Raw genomic sequence first — 18,576 nt, forward strand, 5'->3', positions numbered from 1 at the left:
CACAGGCCAACAGCTGCCAAGTCATTAGGTCGTACTGCAACAGGGTGGTGATGAGCTGGGAGGGAATGAAAGGAGGAGAAATAAATGAGAGGAAGAAAAGACATTTAGAGGAGGAGTGGATAGGAAAGGAATGAGCAGATCCAAAATAGAATAGAGCACTGACAGGGATAACATACTTATTAATAAATGGCAGGGTTTAAAAAGAGGATGGTTTACAGATTTACAATTAGAGAAATGAATCCTGGTTTCATTGCGTTTGTTGATTTTAATTTTATGAGCATTTATTGTAAAATGTGTCCTCTTTAAACTTGAAAATGTTACTAAATTAAACATAAATTAAGCAAGCATTTCATAAATTAATATGCCAGTTTTCTCTGTTTTCATTCACAAGTATCCTCTCGAGAGCTTGCACACCGGTCAACTGGCCTGGCAATACTGGCATATACAACAGTCATATTTACATCATAGATTAACCAAATGAATAATTTTGTGTGCACTTTATAACTGTTTAAATATATTTTCTCACTTCTGACCATCAAACAGCAGCGTGTGCATCTCCAAAGTGCATATCACATTCATTGATCAATAGCTGTAAACTGCTGGAAATAATTATTTATTGCAGTTAGCTAAGGATCCAGAAATGCAGTCATCTGCCTTGAGCAGCAGCAACTTTTAACTGACTTCCAATAAATAACATTGGATGAGCACTGTAGGCAGTGAGCATCATTTTAATGAGTAACTTTTGCATGAACGTAATGTAAACGATCTTTATTGACCTCAAGCCAAAGAGAGCTAGTCTGTGGAGAGATGAGTGTTGTCGACAGCCCAGCTACCCTTGTTCCCAAATTAATGCAGCAGTGTATCTGCCAGTTTACCTATTGACTTGATAAATTTAGTATAGCAAACACTGTCATGGCGCCCCGAATGAAGCTCAACAATTCCCCCAGAATTATTGCAATGAATGTAAATATTCACACTGAAATTCTTGCAGCCTCTCCTGCAGAGAAAAAAGAAACTTGATTAGAACTTAATTAGAATATTATTTCTGTTTGAAAAGAGAAACCCAGCATATCACTGTTGCACTGCTGGAATTAGTTATGTAGAAAAACACATCATACACAATTTACAATCGCAGACTTGCCCCAAAGCCTTTTAACTGAGTCGTGCTGGCGATTTGAATTGTGGCTCTTTCATTGAAATTGACCTCAGATGTGAAAGACCGACCCTCTAGTATAACAGCGGCAGAATATTTATTCTCCAGCACTGCAGTCAGCAGATCTCCACACTCTAATCAATACATCCATTTTAACTTAACAGGAGTTAATGGATGGCTAGGTGGAGAATGGAGAGAGGAATGGACACAGACCTCAAGAGTAATAATGGCTCGCTGTCTGCTATCTGTACTGCTGTTTATATTGTGTGTCTAACTAGTATTAATCTTTGAGCACCGTGTTGTCAAAGTGAGGATGACTTACAGACTTTGCTTTTGGGAATCAGAAGACAGAATCAGTGATTCACAGTAAGAATAACCCGTGTAGCCGCTCCCTAGTCAATTACTGGCTTTTATTTCTTCTGAGAGAAATTCTTCAATCCAAAGTGATTTGTTATGGGAAGTCTGTGCACCCAAAGCAAACACTGAAAAACATCCTACTGCTTTTTTTTTTTTTTTTTTAATTTGATTTGTTTGTTTTTTTCATTACTCGACTTTATTTTATTCCCACATCAAATCAAGCAACACCGTAAAAAAAGAAAAAAAAAGAAAACAAATGATTAATACATATTCATTATTGGAGCTCTTCAATCAAAACTAATGTTCAAATGTGCACTCCTGCCTCAGGAGAGACACAATTCAAAGCACGCAGCGAAAGAAACATTTTAAACATTTCAATCGGTTGTTGTAGACACAACTGATGTTTTAACTTTATAAAACATTTTAACATTTAAGAATATAAGTTTTTTTTTTTTTTTATTATGGTGCTTCTGCCTACTAAAGATGGCTGATGTGAGAGCGTAGCATTTAAATACAAACCTTGTGACCCTCTGTATATGTATGCAAGGATGTAGAGTTATGTGTTAATAATTATCAGTATTCTTGAAATTTAGCTTCAGATTATGGAATGTTAACCTCACCAATGTTGTACAGCAAATGTTTTGTACCTTTAAGGTATAATTTTAAAAAAAATTACAGAAGTTATTATTATTAAAAAGTTTGTCAAATCCACATACCCAACCTGGTAGTTACTGTGTTTAAAATAATACACAAATATATATATATTTTATTTTATCACTGGATAAATCTCCCTCTAACTTTACAACGGAGCTAATTTTGAATATCTAGTGTGGCTCCTGGAAACAGCTGTGAAAGATCGTTTTAAGGGAACAAGAAGATTTATAGTTCCTTGGATGCGGGTGCCTGGAAACTTCGGGAGTCAGAAGACCGCTGACATGAAGGCAGCTCGACAGCATTTGGCACGGCCGCCAGAAAACATATGCCAAAAATTAGTAGCTCCTGATCAACAGCGGTAACAAATGCCAAGCTGGCTCTGGCACGATGCAGGCAGTCAGCGACTGAGGAAGGTAATGGATGCAGGGATCAAGAAGGATAGGGAAAATGGAGAGAAGGAAACTAAGGCAGAGAGGTAACAGCAAGAGAGAAAAAAATCAGAGGGAGTGAAAGAAAGACTAGTGGACTCTGATCAGGGCTTATGATCTGCCTCGCGCACCAGCAAACCAGAGAGATGTAGAGATGAAGATGGACAAGAGGAGGAATAGTAACAAAGAGGGAGAAAGGGAAATTAAAGAGGAGGAATTAGACGTGAGGGCAAAAAGGCTGTTGGAGAGGATGCATGAATGAAAATCTTAAAGGCTGAGATCTGTGTTGGGAGAAGCGAATTAAGGACACTGGTGGGTGCAAAGGAAAGGGTGACAAAGGAGTGTGAAAATGAAGATTGCTGTGTGTGGGAGAGAGGGAGAAAAGATGGTTATGGATAGGAGGAGCCATGCTTTGGCTGCCAATATCCTGATGAAACTTTTGTGTAACTGCATTTTTTGTTTGGCGGATTTTTATTTATTTTTTTTTATTTGTGCATGTGCCGTCTTTTATCTTTACACATGAATGCACAATTGCCCGTGTGGTTTGGCAGATGCTCAAATGAGCCAGGATTTATTTTTTGACTTTTAATTGGACAACTTCTGTTTGTTAGCTGATATGCATCATCATACCAGAAAAATGAAAAGCACTCTCACTGACATGAATAAAGTAAAAATATATATTTTTTTCTGTTAACTGTACACAAGTGGCTTCATTACATTTCATGCCCTTTAAAAATGTAAAGTGAGCGGTGCCTCCCCAGGAAAGCTTTGATGTTAAAGGATAAAAAGCTGGCATTTCATGAGTTAAATAAAGCAGCTTTCAAAATGAAGGCTGCATCCATGCTAGAGACTCTGGGAGGCTATAATTAAGCACAGCAATGCTTTGAGCTAAATGCTAATGTCATAATGCTAAGATGCTGGAAATGATGAACATTTTAGAATTACCATTAAACCAAAGTACAGCTAAGGTTGATGGAAATCCGGTCAGTGCTGCTGGTAAACAAAGTATTAAGTGGAGTTTAGCAAATACTGCTAGGAACACCTACAGCTAAGTTATGTTTCAACAAAGGTATTTAATAACAATTTCAGTATTCAACAATTAAAAAAAAAAGTACTGGTAGCCAGCCAGACGCTAGTGATAGCAACAATGAGACGTCTACAGCCACTGTATTGTTACGTTTCCTGCCCATAGATAGCTCTAGTTTGTATGGAAGCTTGTTTCAGCCAATAAAACAAACACAAAAAAAAATTGCCATCCATAACTCAAAATTTTGATATATTTTCTTGAAATTTCGACTTAGTAACTTGAAATTTCTAGAAAACAACTCAAAATTTTGAGAAAACAACTCAAAATTTCAAGTTGCATATCTCAGAATTTTGCGTTAATAACTCAAAATTTCAACTTAGCGTTGCCAGTCAGGAAGCTCTGTGACGGTATGTCCTTTCTTTGTTAACCGGAAGCAAGAGGCTGAAGGCATCAGCTGTTCAACATGAAAACATTGATTCCTTACCTTTTATGCAGCTGTTTTTTGCTAGAAAGTATTTTGACCATTGACGGTCAAAAGATGACGACAATTTGTTCACGTTTGCTAGACACTGCTAGCTCACTGATACTGTCGCACATTTTGAGTGCGCGTGTGTTGGCATCCTCTGCTTCCGGGTAATGAAATTACCTCATTCACGGAGCTTCCTGATTGGCAGTAATAACTAGAAATTTCTCAAAATTTTGAGATACACAAGTCGAAATTTCTAGAAAATAAGTTGAAATTTCAAATTAACTCAAAATTTCGAGTTACGGATGGCGATTTTTTTTTTTTTTTTTTTTTTTTTTTTTTTAACTGGTGGAAACAAGTTTCTATAAGTTTGCATATGTAGTAAAATCTGGTATTGACAAATGACACTAACACAAAGTGGTCACTAGAAGACCCCAAAAAGTAGTCACTCCCCCTAGACTGCCATGTTGAAATGTCTAAATTTACATTAAGAACAAACACACTCACCAGTTTAAATGGTATAAAGGCTAAAAGTTAAAATGGCTTTAAAAGTCAGTGGGTAGACTGCTAGCTCTGTGCTAATTTGAACTCTTTTTTTGTGCCTTTTGGATTATTAGTGCAATTATATGAAAAATAACATGGCTTTCCTTATTCGTATTAACAGCTCTCTGACAAGTCTGTGCTTAGTCTTAATAAGCAGAATTCTCAGATTTTACTGAGCATAAATTAGCATGTGTTTGTACCTGTGCACAACATTCTATGGACCAAAGTAGCATTAGCTGTTAATTTGGTCATTACATGCTCTAAGTAGAGACTTCGAAGTGGACTTTTACAAACTAATGTGTGGTGTCAGGGGAGCTTTGTCCATCTTTGATATACAGTCTCTGTAAAAAAAAATACCAAAGAGCTGGCGATTTTTTTTTTTTTTTGGACATCCGAAACCCTGTGAATGTGTTTGAGCTTTTAATTATGGTAATTTTGTGAAGTGCCATGCATATAGAAAAAAAATAGGTCAGAATGTTTTTCTAAGTGACCTTACTTATTAAAATTTTAATGGACTCGGTTCAAGCTTAGATTATTATTCATGTTTTCAGACAAGCTGATGAACAGTGCATTAATGCCATTTTCACAGTAGCCAAAGGGAGGAACTTAATCTGAGGGTGTTATTTATGTAAAACACTAACAGCGTCACATTTACGGTGTTATTTATCCATTAATCCTCTGACAGACAGCTAGCTTAAGAACAACCTATTGTATCACTCTCCTCCTCTCCTCATCTTTCTCTCAGCTCTATTTAGCTCTTCTTTTTTTTCCTCTCCTGCTTAGCCTTTACATTTATCACATCATTTTTCCTTTTTTTTTTATTCATTTATTCTGGTAGTTTCTGACTACTTTATGAGAAAGAGCAGTTTCTGTTCAGCCAGCCTGAAACGAGTATCCTAAAAAAGCAATTCTGGTGAGAGGGAGAAGTTTTACAAGGTGTTTGGTAGCTTCTCCACTGCTTTCTTTTTGGCAGTTCTTTCAGGGCTTTCTTTTAAAATTTTTTCTTACTCAACTTGTTTTTGACATGTGGACGGCAACGCCTCAGCTCCTCTGACCGCAGTCTGACTACATCCCGTCAGTCTGACACATAGCTGTTACCTAAATACACAGGCACACACTTAGGTAGGCACAAGCATCTGCTTATTTTCACATGAATGCAGGCGTGTGCATGCATACACATGTACACGGGCGCACAGAATGTAACTAAATTTAAAGTCTGTTGTCAGATCTGATTTGTCTGCAGAGGAGAAACTACACATTCTAACCATCTCTCTCTTTCTCTTTCTCTCTCTAGATGTTACAGCCCCAGTTTAAACCCCATAGCATCCAGCAGGTGCTGCTGAGGCTGTTCCAGGTATTTTATATTATTAATTCATCTTTCCTTTGCTATGCTGCTTTCATATCAGCCAAGTCATTAATTCAGACTTCTGTGCAAAGACTAAGGGGAGCAGATTGTCTTTATTTGACATTTGGTTTATCTGAAACCTGACTCCATTCTGACTCTCAAAGCAGTTAAAGTGCTTTCCCATAAGGATGTAGGTTTAGTCTGGTTCCCTGAGGGCAGAAGTGGTTCATGTATTTTTCATGGAGGTTCTCATAAAGAATTCACCCCAATATTGAGAGCTGCATGTATTTTCACAGTCAGGTCTGAGCTGCAGGTTAGGGCGCATTTGTGTTGTATTTAATTTCCTCTGTAGCTTCAATCCTTTCTGCTTGATTTGATCACGGCTGTTTATCACAGGTGATTCCTGGAAGGTCACCGTACAGCTCGTGGGATCCGGGACGCTGCCTGCGCTGCGCTGTGGTGGGGAACTCCGGAAACCTCCGCGGGGCCAGATATGGAGCAACCATTGACGATCACAACTACATCATGAGGTGAGCGAGACGGCTGCGATGGACAGGTGAGCAAAGCGAGACAGAATAGAGTTGATGCAAGGCGCCATTAGAGAAAAGCAAGACTCAAAGAAATAAAATTATGCTGCAAGACAGAGGCTTGGAGGCGGAGGCGGAGGAGAGGAGGAAAGACAGCTGGAGGGAAGAAGAGGAAAGAGTTTATATGGGGAATGCAGTGCATCCTTGCTCTGCACAGTATGTGTCATTAAAGTTCCATCATCATTGGCATCTAGGTTGTGTGTGTGTGTGTGTGTGTGTGTGTGTGTGTGTGTGTGTGTGTGTGTGTGCGCACGATGGGGAAATGTACTTACAAAGAAGCAAACAGCAGATATGTGTCTGATTGTGTATTTAATCTACGCATTTATGACCTGAGAGGTTTAAACTTACAGATTGCGTCTCACACACACACACACACACACACACACACACACACACACACACCCATGCACAGAAGCACATAAATCCTTTTGTGTCAGTCTGCTGCCCAGCTGTTTTCGAGCAACAGTGATGGATCACAAAGCCCGATTGTTCTTAAATAGTCAAGCTCATGAACACAGCTATATGTAGTTTCCTGCACTGTGTGCGAGTGTGTGTTGAGGACACACGGCAGTGCCATGAAACACTCAGCAGGAGTGGTATAATGTGTTTTTGGGTGCTAAAGGCAATAGAATCCATTAGAGTGAGTTGCATTCTCAATAGACTCGTGTGGGCAGCCGGCAACTTCCCGCTATGATTTCTTATTGCTGTGGTTTGGTTTTCATTTGTTTTTCAACCAGCTTGACCCACAAAAATCCCTCCTCACCAACACCACCCACCGCCTGTCTGCGTGCTTTTTAGGTCCTACTGTGTGAACAACATCTGTTTGGTTCACTGGCATATGGTGAGGTGAACTCGGTGGCCATCTTTTTTTTCGAGTGCACCTTCCTGTTTACATAAACAGATCCCTCCTCCAGACAGTGAGTCACAGCTACTGTACAGTAAATACAGTGAATGGCTCAGACAGAGCTGAGTGATTAGTTACTGTCTGACTGCAGGTAACACTGCACCACATATATTATGGCATATACAGCCTATGTGTACTTGCTATAGTGTAACTGTTATAAGGTGTTTTGTTGCTATGAGAGCTGTGAGGTAAAAAACAAGTAAACACACAGTTTCTTAGAACAGTGGTGTGTAGGTGAAGAATTTGTTTGTGTGACCTTGAAACAAACTGCATGCAGCAGCAAAACACCATCACACCACAAAAGAAGAGACAGTGTTTTCCTTTTCTGCCGTGCAACATGCGCCTCGAGCACACGAATGTCAGAATCAACACTTAATTTAAGTTAAGCACATTTTAAACAACTTTATTGTTTGCTCTCGCTCATCTAATTAGCATCATTCTAATAAATCTCATAAATCTACTATAGCTGCCCAACACCACATGCCAGGCGGCGGCGGCTGGTTGATCCACTTAGTGGAGCGTTGAGCAGCAAAAGAAGCAGCTTATTTTCGTCGGGGTGCAAAAGAGTAAATTGCTCCACAGTAGGTGTTTTTGTCTTTGCTGTTAGCATACAAATTATGATGGGGATCGACTCAGTGATTAAGTTGATTGAGTCCAAAAATTAACAATCAAATCTTGTTAATCTTATTTTTTTATATATTGTTTTTCAACAATGTGAATTTTTATATCTGTGGCTGCTGTTACACCTGAATTTCTCCTTTGCGGCACAATAAAGGCTGCTTCTTCTGCTTCTTTCTTCTTAAATTAATGCTAACTTGAGCTTTACGCAGTGGCAGCGTTATTTTGAGTAGCTCGCAATGCATGTTTAACCCAACGCCATTAAACTAGAGTCGAGCCACATCTGAATTTTGGAGCCCATTCCATATTTTGGGAGTAAAATCTCCTTTCCAGCCATTTCAACTGTTACTGTATTTCGAACAGTAATGTGAAACTTACTGTAAAGACACAGCTTGACTGCACACCACGCCACATGTGATCCACTGTGCTGGACAAACTGTGCAGTGACCCATTTTTAAATGACATCAAACCTCTTTAATTGGATAATATGCAAGCGATAAGCAATACATCTGTCATAGACCTGTGATGGCTGATATTAGCAACAAAGATTTATTGGGCTCTGTGAGATCATGAAGTTGATTCTATCAACATTACAGAGATGGCATCGGGATACCGGCAATTCAGCATGAAATTAAATCCATGTGAAGGTATTTTGGTACCAATGTGACTCCAACTGGAGGTGAAACCCGAGGCTTCACACGCCAATATCTAGCAGCCTGTGACCTGGTGATGTTCATCTCTCATGCTGTTCCCCTGTCACACTCTCTCCTAGGATAAATCTGGCCCCCACGGTGGGCTACGAGGAAGACGCAGGCAGCCACACCACACACCACTTCATGTACCCAGAGAGTGCCAAAAATCTGGCAGCCAACGTCAGCTTCGTCCTTGTTCCCTTCAAAACACTGGATCTCGTTTGGATCACCAGCGCGCTGTCCACGGGCCAGATTCGATTGTAAGACGTGACACGTGCACGCATAAGCGTGGATTAAGACATGTGAAATACTGCTTACAGCACAGGGATGTTAAAATGCTGGCACCCACCATTTGACTTCAGGGCACACAGACACAGAAGTGTAGCTTCAGGGCGTAAATAAACTTCACTTTATACACACACACGTTGACACGTGGAGTAGATATGTGAGAAGCCAGAGAGTTTCTGGGTTGGAACAATCTGCCAGCTGTCAATCATCCAGAATTCACAGCTCCAGCAATCACATAAAGTGCTGATTGAATGTATTTAATCAATTTCTCTCTCTCCCTCTCAGTACTTACGCTCCAGTGAAGCAGTTCCTCCGTGTAGATAAAGACAAGGTATGTATTTTTATTGAGTCCAATTAATTTTGGCCATTTTCACACACACATGCACGCACACACACACACACACACACACACCCAGCGAACCTGCTCTGCTACAGCAGTTTCACCCCATTCCCATTGTTGATGAAGGATTACAGTTAGATTATAAACCTTCCCTTTGTTTTCAATAATCTGTTTTTTAATCCGTGAAAATAAATAAACTCAAATTAATCCCTGTCGTGTGAGGACTTGGTGAATATCTTCGCTTGGTCAGACTCGGTTTTAATTTTTTTTTTTTTTACAGCATCTTTGGGGCCGATCCAAAATTATAGATTTAAAAGATTTACTCCCCCACCGTGGAGCTCTAAGCAGCCTAAAGCCCAGTTTGTTGCAGACTGAGTGTCACCTGGAGGTAGATGATAAATTTCTAATTACTATTCATTCCGTTGAGAAAGCTCTGAATCTTTTGCGGTGATCAGGGCCGCGGGGAATTTATTAAATTTAACTTGGCAAAATCTTTTCTTGTTCTGTAGGACCTTTTGAATATGCAGGGTCTTTAAATTGCATGAGGCTATCTTCCCTGTGTTACAGTGTAAACATCTGATGGGGAATGAGTTTGGATTTTTCTTAAATGAGGATTAGTTTTGTAGCTGTAAGGTCTGTAGGTCTCTCTGAGCAGGACAAAACAAATAGGAAATAACACACTTTTCATGCAGGACTTTTGCTTAAAGACTTTATCTTATAGTATTTTCCTTTCTCTGGGTCCGTGACCCAGGTTCAGATATTCAACCCAGCATTCTTTAAGTACATCCACGACCGCTGGACAAGACATCACGGCCGCTACCCATCCACTGGGATGCTAGTGCTGTTCTTTGCTCTGCACGTGTGTGATGAGGTGCGTTCTTCTTTCTTTCCCTCTCTACGTTTGCGTCATATGCAGTACTTGTGTCATATGCTTTGTAAATCGCATAACTCTTCCACTCTCCTCCAGGTGAACGTGTTTGGTTTCGGGGCGGACAGCCGAGGAAACTGGCACCACTACTGGGAGCAGAACCGCTACTCCGGAGAGTTCAGAAAGACCGGCGTCCACGACGCAGACTACGAAGCCCAGATCATTGAGCGACTGGCCAAGGCCGGCAAAATCACAGTATTTCCTGGGAAATAACCAGCCAAACATCCTGCATATATCTAAGGTTTAGTGTTAGAGGACTGGTTCAGCAAACAGACACTATACAGGCTGCTTACGTCGTGTTTTTGCTTTCACTTGCCTGCACGAGTTTAGGTTCTCAGTTGAAGTAAAACCAAGTGCTTACTGGAGACGAGACAAAATGATCACAGTCGGCACTTAACACATGAGGTGAAAAGCAGTTACTCCATTCACTTTCCCCTCATAATAAAGAAGATGCCCCCTCTTGAGGCTGGATGTTAAGAAACCAGGAACAGGTATTGCGTAGATCCAGTGTGACTTTTTTCACTGATCCAAATCGAGAGTTGAGCCTCAAATTAGATGTAAAAAGGCTCAGGATTTCACCTGGGCTGCGTTAGGCCAAGGACAGCACAAACACAGGAGTGTGGGCTGGACAGCCAGGGAGACTTAATCAGTGTCAGTAAATACAGACTTTGTTTTGCAGCATGGAGGATGCTGGAGGAGGAGTGATCCCAGAAACAGATGTTCCACTTTTGGACTAAATCCGGAGGAAATATTCACCTTGGATGACGACCTAATCCTCAATAAAAAACAGAGGCACAGTATCCTATGTGCTGAAAAGACAACAGAAGCAGAACCGGCAGTGTCAAGAGGATTGTCGTTCCCCTTCCCTGCTGTGGACATCAGGAAGTGCATGCCTTCAGACAAGGCTGTGGTGACAGGCACAAAAGTGTAATGTTGGACATTCAAAGGACTCCAGTACTTCTACAAACCACTTTAGAAACAATTGTTCTTCTCGGATCTTGACGTTCTTTACTGTTAAATTTCCAATTTATGTGGGTTCTCAACATGTTCTGGACTTTCTGCGAGACAGTGTTACGAGGTCTGTGTGACAGTGGTGGGTTGTAAAATGGTTCCTTATAAGACAGCATGTGATTGCTGTGGGTTTATAGCATATGACTGTCCTCTAAAGCCCCCAGGGTCCTTACCAGTCTCAGCAAGGGATTAGCACCGTGCAGCTGACCCACAGAAGCACAATGGAGACTTTTGCCTTTGAGCTATTCTGACTCAGAAAGATTACTGCAGCACTAGCACCACATCCTGTTTTTAAATGCCACAACGACTACAGGCCCCTGCTACAGTCTTTATTCACATTCAGACTCGGAGAGAAAATGTTCTGGGAGAGTGTTGATTTGACTGTGCTGAGGCCAAGAGTCCACCTCCGGGGATTTCATGTTTGGATGGAGGCATGCGAGTTTCCGGGCCCGAGTTTAATCCTCATGTGGTCTGTCCAGGTCTAATTTGGGAGAAGAGGACTGAAAACAAAGAGCTGGGGCTTATAGAACCAGACTGACAAAGCCAGCATGAGAAGCAGAAAAAGAAAAAGAAGGCCGTTTGCTGTTGTTTGTGTGCAGCCACATGCACGGTTCTACACAGATTGTGCTCACCGCTCTGGTTTGGAAAGGACAGAGAAGCTAAGACTCCATCCAAACTCCCGCACCTCAGTGGAATTAGAGACTGTTGGGAGCACTTCATCCCAAATTAAGGACCATTTACTGGAGTGAAAGAAACCTCCACCAGATAATAGAAGTATTAACATGTCAGTTGCTCAGCTTCATTAACAATTAGCCCCAGTCCCTGTTTGACCAATTAAAACTTTCAGCTACGTCTGGAGGGGGTGGAGCTACCAGTCGCCTTACACTTGACCTCTCTACCATAAAACTGCACTTCCTGTCCTGTTCTTTTCGTCATGCTGACATTTCCCCTCCGCAGAGCGCAGATTTCATGCTTAAGTTTTGTTTGATTGGCTGGATTTACAGTTTCACCTCAGAAAAAAACATACTAGTGATTTACTCGTCGATATTCACCACCTTTAACATAGTTTAGGATGTGCTGCTAGACAGTTTTTAGAGCAGAGGTAGACTGATTATTTGGTTTGAGCTGAGGCTGTAAATCCATCCAAAGATGGCAGCATGGAGATGTGGTTATAAAGACGCAGGTGGAGGCTGAAAAAGGGAAGGCACTCAAGGTTCCTACACAGGTCTGAAAAAACTTAAAGGGGACCTAATATGCTTTTCTTTATTTTCTGTCATATACTATATATTATATATATAGTATATATACATCTATGTATAGTATTACAAATGTGGATGCCCATATTAAATGTTGCCAAATTTTCAAACAGTAAAGTAAGCTTAGGTGACAGTAACTGCTGTGAGCTCTAAGCTTAAGTATTTCACTGCTCTAAATGCTTAGTTTCAATTTTTTTTTCTACTCTTGTGTCTAGCTGATGTCAGCTTGACACATATTTCCTTATATGGTCAACCGTAGCTCTGGCTCTTCCTAAGGTGAGGAGACAAACATAAGAGCCCGGGGGGGGCTTAAAGAGACAGTGGCTAAAATGTTGCAATGAGGGGCTGTGATAAAAAGGAAAATGCATTCCTGTCAGACCTGAAGGACACACACACACACACACACACACACACACACACACACACACACACACACACACACACACACACACACACACACACACACACACAGAGTTTTGATGAGTACCAGTGAGTGAAAACAAAAACTCTGCGGTGCTGCTTTAATTCTGCCTGAGGCTCCCAAATTTCACCAGGACAGTGTTTTTATGCTTTTTAAACTTTATTTCCACTCACATTTTTACAAATCTGGCTTTCCTATTTTAACCCATAAAACACAGGCATGACACAAAAAAAAAACAAAAAAACAAACTTGTCAGGACCTTTAATGCTGCTCTGTGAGAAAAGTGCCAGGTACAGCTTGAATATTTTTTTCTTTATGAGTCACTGTGTATTTAGTGACTCATAATGTGGCATGCGCTGAGTTAAAATAACAAATCTGACACCCTCCTAAAAATGGTTATGAAGGAACTGAGAGTGCCAGCGTCTGCAGCACCTGCTACATCCATGTGAGATAAAACCTGTGTGAGAGCAGGTGCATCTCTTCAAAATTGTTGCCATAACTTCGGGGATGTCATACGCTAACATTATGAGGGTTGTTTTTAGGTATTTTATGTTTTACATGTAGTTTAACCATCACTTTTGCTTTAAAGGGTACCTATCATGCTTTTCCTTATTATCTGTATATACTGTTACATTGGTGGATGCTCATATCAAACATGGCCAAAATATCAAACACTGAGGTCACAAACTCAAGCTTCACTCTGCTCTAATCACCCAGTTTCACGCAGTTTTTCTACTCTTGGCTTTGTATGATGTCATAAACAGGGGATATCCCTAATATGGTCATCTTAGCTGCAGCTACAGGAGTCCATTCATTCCACATGCTGGGATTATCTACAGCTAGAAGAGAGCTGGCTTAAAGGGAGAGGAGCTATCACAGCTTGTTTCAGACAGTGGATGAACTGAGGGGCTTCACCAAGTCCCAGTATGAGATGAATAAGGATTATTTTGAACTGTGAATCATGCAAAGCTACTCTTACAGCCTGAGAACTGGAAATGAGCATAATAGGTCCGCTTTAAGCTGTGCCTCTGCTACTGATACCAGCTCTGTTGGTGTATTACTGTATTATCGTTGTACTTGATTTCAGTGTTTTTATTCTATTTTGCACATTTAACAGGATGCTTTGGTGTTGCTGTGGACATACTGTTTGTGTTTGTTTTTCTCTTTGTCACACACACACACACACGCACACTCATGCTTTTGTGCCTTGTCCTGCTGCTGGACGTCCTCGCGCCTACAGCTGCTCCACGGGCAACACACACCTGCTACCGTTTGCCATTTTTCCTCCACAAACATGTGCGCACACACACATACACACACACACGCACATCTTCTGGCTGAGAACTGTGCCTTCAGAGCTGTATATACACACACCTTCGTGAAACACACTCTTCTGCCTTCTGCTCACGGTACAGACGTCTCTGTACTGCTTTGTACACTGACAGTGTTTCCTAAAGATGGCTGTAGGCTGAGGGAGAGGATATAAAATCGTGATGCGGCGTGACTCGTGGTGAATTCATATTAGGCCCTTTGCTTCTTTTTGGGACACAGTCGATGCTTTTGAGGCATGAAAGACGGTAGACAGAGAGAGCTTGAATCTGCTGGATTCAAGCCCGTGACACTGCAGGTACCTGTCCTGTTTTTGTCTCTTTTGAAGCACGCAGTGACTGTAGAACAGCAGATGGAGACGATGACAAAGCAGCTAAAATTTTAGACGCAGCACCGTCACGCTGCCGTGGTGAACTTGAGCCTGGTTTTGATTTTTTTTTTTTTGTTTGTTTGTTTTTCCAGCTGCCCCATTCAAACTGAATCTGCAAGTTGTTGTAGAGATAAAACAGCTTTTATGCATTTTTTTTTTGTCTCCCTGCCAGCGATGTAACACACCCCTATCAAAAGTATTAAAGGTTAACTGTACCCTCTAACAGAGCAGACCCTGTTCCAGCACTGAAATCAGATTCCTGGCTCTCGGCTGTAGACCAGAATATTGTGATGGAAAGAGATAAAGTGGCAGGGTGATCCCTTTCGGGTGTAGCTGCCTAAATTAGTGTGAAGTCCCCACCCCACCCCCACCCCACCTACAAAACATGACACAGATCTGAGTGTTCCCTGTTGTATTTCTAACTCAAAGTAGGCCCTTTCTCCCATCTCTGACCCAGTGCTCTCATTTTTCTTTTCTCCTGAAGAACCAATTTTCTGGTTAGGTTCTGCGTCGTAGCTTTTTAAGGAGCAGTTGATAGCATTTGAGCTAAGTCTGTGCATATCTTTTTTTTTTTTTTTCCCCAGCAACATGACAGTTGTTGCATGTCCAGGCTGTGTGAGGTTTCCTCAGGTGAAATTTGAATGTGTGGTTCACTCCACAGATAGTGGCAGAAATGTAAATAACTTACAGGAAGTGCTGAGTTTATGCCCCAGCCTAAGCTGGACTGATTTCCTCCAAATGTGCACTGTTGTTTTGCTTTTAAAATCCAGGCCAGACTACCCCAGCCATCCCTGCGCTAAAAGCTGCTTTGTTCGTGCTGTCAGTGGAATCCAGGTCCCTGATACATCCTGGACTATTTTTACTCCGTTTTGTCTCACATGCTATGTGCTGCTGCTGCTTGGTGAAGCCACAAACATCACCCAATTACAGATCGCCTGAAACTATGTTATCGAGCTTTGTGACGCTGCAGAGGGAGTTTATCGCAGTTTCCATTTTTCCTGGATAGGAACGGGGCACTTTGGACTAATTAGCTGGATTGTTTGTGGGGTAATCAAACAGAGTGAGTGAGGGGAATTAAGACCACTTCAAAGCACCTGATCGGCAAAAAAAGGAAGAACTGGAAACTGATGTTTATAGCGTCGCATGCACGTGTGGTTTGACTTTGGAGGGAAAATCGGAAAATTCTACTAAACCAAATCATCTAGAAAATGACTTAAATTTCAGTTATGATCATTTTAATTGCGGATTGCAGAAACATGCATTAGGAGACTTGGCTGCCACGCAGCGATACTGCAGAAGTATTGTTATGGCACTGAACTGCAAAGTAATAAAAGTTGGTGCTTTTGAGTGGTTTACACGCCTTTGGCCTCCTCCGATTTTCTGCCCATCGATATGACGACACAGTTTGGGAGGAGGGCCAGGGGAGCCAATCAAACTTCAGGTGGGGTGGAACACAGAGCCTGTATATAAAAGATAGAAGTAGTCACTGTGATGTCACTCATCAGTTAGTGAACTGTTGTGAAGCTTCAAGATGAGCACTTTGTATCTGACTGTGACTCTGAAGGACATCACTGATTGGCTAACGATGTGTCTGTCGCGCAGAAGAGCATACTCTGCTTTATCATTCTTCTGGAGACTAATGAGGACCACACTTTAATTTTCGACCCAAACTTACGTCCATCTTTTATATACAGTCTATGCGGCCATAGGCGGGCTTGTCAGGAAACACAACAGTGTTTGTCACTACATCAATCAATAAATGAGCTTTAGAGGCACTAGTAGGTAGCCAGACTGGCCATTTAGAGTCTTTGTGCTACTGTCATTTATAACAAATATAAGCCTGCTTTAAAGAAAAAAAAAAAAACTCTTAAATTCATCACTGAGTTTAAGTTGACAGAAACTGAGAAAATTGGATCAATTTGTGGTTGTCTAGCAGAGGTGAATCATAAACAATCTGTGCCAGATTAATAGTTTAATACAGCTCACATCCTCTCATTCTGTTTCTTTCCATTTGCTGTGGGTGAAGCTGTGTGTCACTGTGAGGTAATGGAGAATAGCTTTGTGCGGCGGGGACAGGCATTTCACTGGCTGTTTGAAAAAGAGCTTACAGGAACAAATATATCATGATCAAAACACTGCCGGTGCTGGCTGTTGGCATTGTTACATCGCACGCTCCTCCTGCCAGCCTGCTGAGGTGGGAACAGCCACAAGCGGCTCCTTCCTCATCAGTTCACTGGTCTGCATTGAACAGAAACGGCTCGTTAGCAGCAGCAGCAGCAGTCAGCGAGCTGCAGACAGCCCATGTCAGACCGTCTCCGTGGATTGTAAAGCCAACATTCATACATACCTCTGTTAGCTGTTGTCAGTGCTCTACAGTGAGCTAGACAAAACACCAGACTTATCAAGTAGGCTTAAAGGCTGCTTAGTGAATGCATCTGTCGTTACAGCAAAATGAGTAGTCAGATATTTAAACAGTAACGTTTGGAGGGGTAAAACATTTCCATGTGGGCGGTTTCCTGTTCCTGCTGTCTGGATTTGTCGTCGTCTAGTCTCGGCTTTATTGTCTCATCCCTTGGTAGGACAAGGTGTATTTACTGCACTCAAACATCTGTATGATATGTGAACAGACTCTTTGTATCTTATGCCATTGTACAAATAAAAGCTTCATGAAACATGAGGTCAAGGCCTGATGCTGTCTGTGATGACTTAAAGGTATTTTTATTATTTTTTTCTGCTGCCCTCAAGTGGTCAAAGGATTTTTAATGACAATAACTCTGTTGATAGTCTCGGCAACAAAAGCTTGTACATGTTTTTTTAAGGCTTTTTTTTTTATGTAGGTGAACTGCGTCACTATCAATAGACTGAATAAGAGATACATGTAGCCAGTGTAGTGTTTCATCTCTAGCTCAAACTAATCTAATCCAGGCTCTCTAAGTAGAAACTTTTCAATATTAAGGGGCTGTTTCCCAGCAGTCCACAGGGACCACCCACCCCCTGCTGGTCATTAAACACTTAGACCTGGAAGCTGCATCCACCTTTTATAGACAGTTTAAGGAGAATACTTGAGTTCAGATTCATTTCCAGTGAGTAACTGTCTGTCTGAAATGAATAAAACCAAAGTTGATCACAAACTGACCACGAACGAGACAGACATATGGCATTTACTAGTATTTATTCCATCCCCAATGTGGCATTTCAGTGACAGGAAGCAGATACAATGACAAAACCTTCTGCATTTAATTAATATTAAATGTCAGCAGCATGAAATCACAGATTTCTTATTAGACATGTTCATGATTATTTTATATTGTTAGTGAATTATTAACTTACTAAATTAAACCCACTGTCTTATTACACAAGTCAGAAAATGGCTCGTTATTTGAAGACTATAATACAACTACTGCATGTACTGCACAACTCAGGTCCAGCTAACCACAGGAGAACATGCAGGCTTTCGCTCATGCGGACGGAGCCAAAAAGCCTTCAGCCAATCAAGGACATAAACATTACACATACTGTATCCAAGTCATTAGAGAGCTGGGTCGACTTTACTGTTCTTTCTGAGCCCGAGTGGAACAGGAAGCCAAAAGGAGGACACAGTGCCTCAAAGGCTTTCCAAACGAACAGGACTACAGTGAGACCAAACTAAACACAGAGGCCGGATGGTGGTGGTGTGTGAAGAGCCCACGTCGTGCTCTAAGGTGGAAAGTTTTTGTCACTTTGTCTGAGCTGCACAGTACTCGTGGGAGGCTACATCAAATGTACGTCCCTTTTCTTTCCCTTTACATGCAAGTATGCCAAAAATGAAGTGGGCACAATAAAGTAGAAATCATCTGCCATCCTCCTTCAGTTATGAAAG

At 41.3% G+C, this 18,576-nt stretch overlaps 1 protein-coding gene across 1 annotated transcript in view; it reads left to right on the plus strand.

Moving 5' to 3' along the window:
* Positions 1-17,394, plus strand: part of st3gal2 (ST3 beta-galactoside alpha-2,3-sialyltransferase 2) — a 30,413-nt gene extending 13,019 nt beyond the window's left edge. The window contains exons 3-8 of the mRNA XM_030731992.1: positions 5,923-5,982; positions 6,370-6,503; positions 8,855-9,034; positions 9,348-9,393; positions 10,154-10,273; positions 10,370-17,394. Of these exons, the coding sequence (XP_030587852.1) occupies positions 5,923-5,982; positions 6,370-6,503; positions 8,855-9,034; positions 9,348-9,393; positions 10,154-10,273; positions 10,370-10,543 (714 nt within the window). The 3' untranslated portion in view covers positions 10,544-17,394. The remainder of the gene's footprint in view (positions 1-5,922; positions 5,983-6,369; positions 6,504-8,854; positions 9,035-9,347; positions 9,394-10,153; positions 10,274-10,369) is intronic.
* Positions 17,395-18,576: the final 1,182 nt, after the last annotated feature.

The sequence above is a fragment of the Archocentrus centrarchus genome, chromosome 6 (assembly GCF_007364275.1).
Source record: "Archocentrus centrarchus isolate MPI-CPG fArcCen1 chromosome 6, fArcCen1, whole genome shotgun sequence".
Taxonomy (NCBI): domain Eukaryota; kingdom Metazoa; phylum Chordata; class Actinopteri; order Cichliformes; family Cichlidae; genus Archocentrus; species Archocentrus centrarchus.